This window comes from Urocampus carinirostris, chromosome 4 (genome assembly GCF_059441175.1).
Source record: "Urocampus carinirostris isolate Australia breed hairy pipefish chromosome 4, RoL_Ucar_1.0, whole genome shotgun sequence".
Classification (NCBI taxonomy): Eukaryota; Metazoa; Chordata; class Actinopteri; order Syngnathiformes; family Syngnathidae; genus Urocampus; species Urocampus carinirostris.
The window spans coordinates 19,332,625-19,339,896 of record NC_142352.1 but is presented as its reverse complement, the minus strand read 5'-3'; the positions used below and the strand labels follow the sequence as shown (position 1 = coordinate 19,339,896).

At 34.4% G+C, this 7,272-nt stretch overlaps 1 protein-coding gene across 5 annotated transcripts in view; it reads right to left on the bottom strand.

Moving 5' to 3' along the window:
• The window catches only part of LOC148367052 (protein HTATIP2-like), a 244,274-nt gene that overhangs the window by 85,249 nt on the left and 151,753 nt on the right, over nt 1-7,272 (bottom strand). For 4 of the 5 annotated variants that reach the window (XM_088333850.1, XM_088333847.1, XM_088333846.1 and 1 more), the window contains one exon: nt 168-6,560. The exons of the other annotated variant lie outside the window; for it this stretch is intronic. In XM_088333850.1, the coding sequence (XP_088189976.1) occupies nt 6,435-6,560 (126 nt within the window). In that variant the 3' untranslated portion in view covers nt 168-6,434. Of the gene's footprint in view, nt 1-167; nt 6,561-7,272 lie in introns of those variants that run through there. 5 annotated transcript variants of the gene reach the window in all.

Below are 7,272 nucleotides of genomic sequence, written 5' to 3'. Positions count from 1 at the left end.
TTGTATTTTCTCTCCTAATAGAGTTTTTTTAATTGAAAATAAGATGTAGCTATTTCATGCATTATTTATATGTTGTAATATGTGGTGTATATATGTTCATTTGACCCTTTTTGTACAAATACCAAATAAACATGTTTGCAGTATACAAAACGCGAGACAAAATTCAATCATAAATAAACACTTTTCTTTTACTTCAACTTCAATAATTTAAGACTAAAACAGTGATATCAGAACCTCAGCCATGGCAAAAATGTTTTTGATGAGACTTTACACAAATATACTCAGTTTCAAGTACCAAATCACCTAGAAAAGTGTAGTCCAAAATGCTGAAAAATGAAATATTTACATACTTACAGTATGTTACATAGCAAAGAACATTCATTGAGCTTTTACCAAACAAAAAAAGGCAAAACTTGTTAAATGCTTGAACCTCGAGGTCTTTGTGCGTAGGACCCAGACAAGACACACGCAAACGCGCACGCACGCCATACCAACAGACCTAAGAAGAAACATCTCCTTTTGATATATATATATATATATATATATATATATATATATATATATATATAATGCAAATTGAACACAAATATTTTTAAGATCAAACCCTAACAAACAGGTTACTTAATATATTACTTGAATTATTTTTCTTGATATTTTTCTTTATGTTGTTAAGAGGGGACCTGGATCCTTAAAGGGACAGTGTGTGTTATCAAGCATCACCTAGTGGTCCGTAGAAACTTGAATGAATTAAAAAAAAAAAATACATGAACTATCTAGACATTAGTATTACTTTATATAACACGAGCCTCGCCTGGAGAGAGCCTACATAACTAGCCGCCATCTTGCCACTACGGGGACCTAAAAAGACAAAAACCCTTGAGAAAGGCTTGGCAAGAAACTAAAAAAAGTGAGAGAAATAATGTGGTTTGGTCACTTTGAGTCTGCGTAGTTTGTATTCATTTTTGTGATTTTAAGGACTCAATTTCAGTTGTATGACACAATGGCACAATGACATCGAGTGGTCAAAAAATACACACTGTGCCTTTAAATGACTTCTATAAGTCTATCTGGGGTCTACCTTATAAAGGTTTCCAAGGCCATGTGACTTTTTAAGCAGACGCCATATTGGATTACAAACGACAATATTGGAGGAGGCCATGTTTTGAGTCTCTACGTATGCTTTAAACTATGCTTAAACCATGTTTCATGATTTTTTTCTGACAAAGAGGGGATTCACTCATTACAGTATTTATGCTACTTGGGATTTTTTTGATGACTTATCCTTGTAGTTGTTGACTCTGCCTATCTTAACCTTAGTTCTAAAAAATAACATAATAACTTACGGTAGTTACAACATAGTAATACAATGATAAGTAGTTATTCTAGAAATGCATGTCACCCCTTGCGCTAATTGGTAACAAAAAATTAGTTTTATATGAATTAAAAAATAACTTTTGGGCAAAAAATTAAAGGGACAGTGTGCATTATTTGACTACTAGAATTGGCTGTATGTCGTAGTGCAGGGGGTCGCCAACCTGTTTGAAGCTGAGAGCTACCTTTTGTTACTAATTACTGCAAAAGGCCAATTTGTTACGTCATTAGCATTTTGTTACTATGTTGATACCAGGTTAGTTATTGGAAGTAATGTTAAATAGACTCAGTCAACCACTAAAAAACACCACCTTGGAGACCTGTAGTGTAGTGCAACTAAAAACGAGTGCTAAGAAGTGCAATGAATAATACAAATGATGGCGTCTCAAAGTGACTAAAAAGACATTATTTTACTTCTTGTTCTTTTGCCCAACCTTTTTGAGATTTTTGGGTATCCATAGCAGCAAGATGACGGACAGTTATATCAGCTCCTCGAAGCTAATGTTTGCAAAATAAATGCAAATTTGTTGACTGAAGACAATAACAAAAATCCGCCTTTGTATGATAGTTAATGTATTTTTGCCTATTCATATCAACATTTTCTTTCCAAACAAACTATTTTTATTACAACTAGGAGGCGCTAAATAATACACACTGTCCCTTTGCAGAAACAATATAAGTAGCATTAGAAATTTGTGAGTCCACTCTTTGCTAGAAAAAAACCCACCAAAGCATATTTTACATGATTTTAAACTAATTTTAAAAAATACGTTGGAACTTGAAACATGTCATTTTTTTGGCAGAGCAGTCAAGTATTGACTCTATGAGGCCCAAGTCAGCTCTTAGATCGGTAACCAAATACACACAAAAACCTAAAACGGGCCACAAATGTGTCAAAGTTCCATGCTGCACATCACCCCAAGCTGTGCACATTCAGCTTTTGGCTTCCAAGTGAAGATCTCAATGAATGTTGCATAGTCTTGGTGACAAAAGACTGACTACGTTTACATGCGGGCAATAAACAGAAAACAAACTATCGCCAGTATTCTGAATGTAGCAAGAGGAATTTGTTTACTGCTTCGCATTATATTTCCCTCATCCGGGATATTTCAATGTCACATATACAGTAATTGCAGGACTTTTTTGTGTAGAAGAGTGCCAATCCTGGTTTGAATGCTAAAAGAAGCCTCATGTCTATTGGTTGATTTCCGTGTGACATTTCAGTTTTATGTTTTCGCCCCATAGTGAAAATGCTACAGTTGTATCCATCCATATATGGTGTAAAGCTATGCTTCTGGCAAGCCATGTACAAGCACATCTTGTAAACAAACCTGATGGCAATTTTTAGAGCAAGTAAGCACAGTACTTTGTTGATGTTTGTGAGTGGCATACATAAACTCACCCTTCAATTAATATTAAAAGTTAAAAGTTAAAAAAAAACAGAGTTTTGTAATGTTTTGTCACTTGCTCAACCCAGCCGCCAGGTACATAAAACCTTTATTGCTTCTTCGGCGAGGAACCGGGCTTTAAGGTCATTTTAATCACCTTTTTTTATGTTCAATTACCATTTGAATGTGTTTTAGTGAAGATGTGTCGTGTAGCTATTCAGGGTTAACTTGGATGCTTTTGGGAGTGGGGGAACGGATTAATTGGTTTTCAGTTATTTTGTGTTATGGAAATTCGCTCGATATACGAGAAATTCTACAAAATGGAATTATACTTGTATGTAGGTGTATGACTGTATTCCGTTTCAAATCTGATTTTTGTGTGCATGTGAACATAGTCATTTACGTTTTTTCTTCTTCTTTTAAACTGCTCGTCCTCCAAAAGCTAAAAAGGCAGCAGTGAGGTTTTAACACAATATACAATAGCATTAATCTTTAAACCCCATTCGTACTTTTAAACCTCCCGATCTTTCGATACGTATACACAAAGCAGCATATCCACGATCATTTTACATTTGTTGAAAGAGCATGCGAACAGAGAAGTATAAAAGTAACAAACTCAAGAGTTTTCACACAGTATCGGTGTCGATGAATCGTCGACACCCAAAAGTCGACTCAGAGCCCTCGAATGCTACAGCCTTTGAGACTGAGAATTAAGCTTTGAGACATTTGCTAGGAAAAAAATAAGGCATTCTTTTCTCCTGACACATGCAATGCCATTGACGGTTATAGACGTCAAATGAAAAGTTTCCATTAACGGAAGCTGGTAGTGAGTGAGTTGTAGCACCGGTTGATGTTTGTGAGACTATGACTTATGTAATCAGAGTAAGAAGTTGTGTGAAGGTAAAAGCGGAACAATTAGACAGGCATGCGAACACATTTTTTCGTAAACATAGAATAATTAAATATATATATATATATATATATATATATATATATATATAGCCTACTGTATATTTTTTAATATTTGCTACAATAAACTCTAAAAACTGTCGGGTCAAAAATAAGTAGTACTGAATATAATACATTCTATGCATTCTTTAAATAATGTGGATATTTAATGTATTACGTAACGGTCTAAATCTTCTAGCCTGAACAAAAAATGATTCAGATATTGTTTTTTTTTGTAAAACACGACCCGATTTTAGTGTGTTGCTTTAAACAGATTTAAGGGGTAAATGATTAAAAAGAAATATAGACCGAATTATTTTGTCTTTGCGCAAGATAAATAAGATAAATACACGAAATAGAATCACCCACTGAAACCCTACAGTTTTGGAAATTTTAAATTATGTAATAGAATCTTATCATTAATATTATTTAATAAACAGCCAAATTTTCCGAGTTGTTACACGAAAAATGATCCAGATTTGGCCGTTTCGTAAATGTATTTTTATTTAGTTGTTCTAAACATTTAAAAACGTTTTTTTAAGACAAAAGCAATGTGTTGACTATTTTTGCAAAAAAAAGTAACTATAAATAAATTAATAAAACCAAATCACAAATTTAACCACAAATGTTCATTAATTTCCAATTATATGAATGTAATTGTTGTTCCAATTCTTCTTCTTTTTTTTTTTAAATAAACTACAGGTTGTTATAAAAAATATCGAGATTTTGATTTTTTTTTGTTCTTTTTCAAACACATGGACTAAATTTCAGTGGGGTTGTTTTGAAGAAGAAAAACAATCAAATATTCTATTGACTATTTCTCTCAAAAAAATGTAAACATATATAAATGAATAAAATCAAATCACAAATTTTAACCACAAATGTTTATTGATTTCCAATTATTTTAATGTAATAATTTAATTATTATTATTATTTTTTTTAACCTTAACTCCAGGTTGTTATAAAAAAATTATCCAGATTTTGCTTTTCTTTTCTTTACTCAAACACATGGACTACATTTCAGTAGGGGTTATTTTGAAGAAGAAAAAATAGGAATACATAACATAATTTCACCTATTCAAACCATTCGTTTCCCCCTAAATTAACACATTTGGGGTGTTTCTTTTTGTTAAACAAATCCAGAAACGTTATGGTCTTTTGCGCTGTCATAATTACATTCTGGGGACCATTTATGGCCGGCAGAGCATTTTTCAGTAACCCAATTATTATGCTAAAAACATTATTGCACCTCAAAAACTTTCAAAACTAGTAGAGAATGTAAAGCAATTATTTAACTTATGCTTTAATTATTTTTTCCTCATAAAAATATTACTGTATTTTGCAAATTCAAAAAGAACAAAACATAAAAGAATTACGATATAGCACACATTCCTAGTTGTTTATTCATGATTATTATAATTACATTTTCTTTGGTTTTCATTGTTTCGACTGTTTTTTTTCAATTGTTTTCTTTTGTACCACAACCTTGAATGTCTTGCTATGAAGGGGGTTTCAATCTAGTATAAATATTAAAGCTTTTAATGAGTGTTTTCCCCTCTAAACAATACAAACCTTTTTTTGTTTGTTCTTGGTAAAACAAAAATACATCAAAGTGGTGTTTTGTATCCTTCTTTTTTTTCTCTATGTGGTCCTAAATAGAAAATATTAGTTTTTTAACAAAACAAACTAGGAACCAAACAGACAAAAGTAAAGAATTGGTTCACATCTGACACATATTAAGTTGTTTTCGACCCAACAGTTTTTAGAATGTGTGTGCTGGCTTCTTTTGCTACATCATTATTCACAAAAAACAGGGGTCACCAACCTTTTAGAATTTTTTTTTTCCTAAATATGATACAACTTAATATTAGGATATCTCAACATTGTCATTAATAGGAGTAGGGTTAAAATTGACTCAATTAGCCACTAAAACATGCCTTCCATAAGGGCACTGAGTGATTTATATAAATCAATTAAAGGTCATTTTTAAAAATAATTTAAAGTCACTGATTATGCCATACATCCACCCATCTATCTTTTGCACTGCTTACCCTCACTCGGGGTCGCAGGGGAGCCGGAGCCCATCCCAGCTATCTTTGCGCAGTGGGAAGGGGACACCCTGAACTGGTTGCCAGTCAGCCGCAGGGTAGACAGAGACAGACAACTATTCAGATACTCATTTACAATTTGGAGTCTCCAATCAACCTGCCATGCATGTTTTTGGAAACAACCAGTCCTCGGGCTACTCGGGTTTTGTTAGGACACCCAGTGCCCACGTTGGTGACCCCTGACATAAAAGGAATCTGAGTGGAAAGATTCCAACAGAGGAGCGTGTGTCGCCACCTGCTGGCCTGGTGAGTGAACAGCCGTTTGAAGATGCACCTCGGTTGTCGATGGCTGGTGTGAAATGGCGATGACGCCTCAAGCGTTGGCAGGCTGTGTGCTTCTTATGTCAAGCTCCTTGGCGGAGGAACCTCGGGCCACAGTGGTGAAAAGAAAACAATAAAATCAAAGAAAACAAAACAGTGCAGCAAAAAACTGGGTCGCCCTTGGTGCGTTTGTTTTATAAATATTTGGGTTGCCTGCACCCAAACGAAGGCGGCTGGATTTTTGTGGCAGCCGGATCAAATGGTCACAGTTTTTCGGCGAAGGTCACCCTGAGGTAGGGGGTTACAGCGGGGGCCTCGGGTCACATGGGGCGCCCCAGTTTCCAAGGAGGGCCCCAGTTCACAGGGGGGGCTCCAGTGAGGAGTCCAGGACGTCATCCTGGTGACTGTTGCTGTTAGAGTCGCTGTCGTAGCTTTGGGGGCTTGAAGACGTCGCCGCCTCCTTTAGGCGCAGCAGCATGTTCATCTGGAAGAAAGCAAGAATAATTCAGGTTGAATTATATTCTTTTTAAATATGCAATACAGATGTATAAAGTTGGGACATTTAAGGTGTCCTTAAAACGTTGAAAGTGAAATATATTCTCAATTAAGTATGTGCTCACCGTCTGAGCCTATTGGCTTTTATCCTACTTTTAGCAAAGCTGTTCAAGGTGGAACACATTATGTTGGAGGAATGGTGGCTAGGGGAAGTGCTGGAAAGTGATGTCAATTTCGTCCCCACAGTTTTTTAAATTTATTGTTATTTTTGTTGGTCAGTGTAGCATGAACACAGCAAAAGTAAGAGCAGCCTGCACTCATTTGCATTGAATATATGTGCTGAGAGACACATAAGTTGTTGCTAACACTTTTGATAATAACTTTTTATCAACTTTATCAATTTGTTGTAGCAGCCCTACATTAATTAAAACATAAATTAATTAATTAAATAAACACAGAGAGAAGCCCAGCTCGAGTTAATGATTGCCACTATAACATGTAACAATTTAGAAGTAAATAAATACATAAATAAAATCTTATATTAGTAAATAATTGTTATCCTCTTTTCAAACGATTTACTTCATTTTCATTAAAAAAAACGTTCGTATGTTAGTCCAGACTAATCTTGAAACGTTTCAGATTTAAATAAATGAAAAAACAAAATAATGTCTCAATTATTTTCTATAAATGTTGGTAAATAA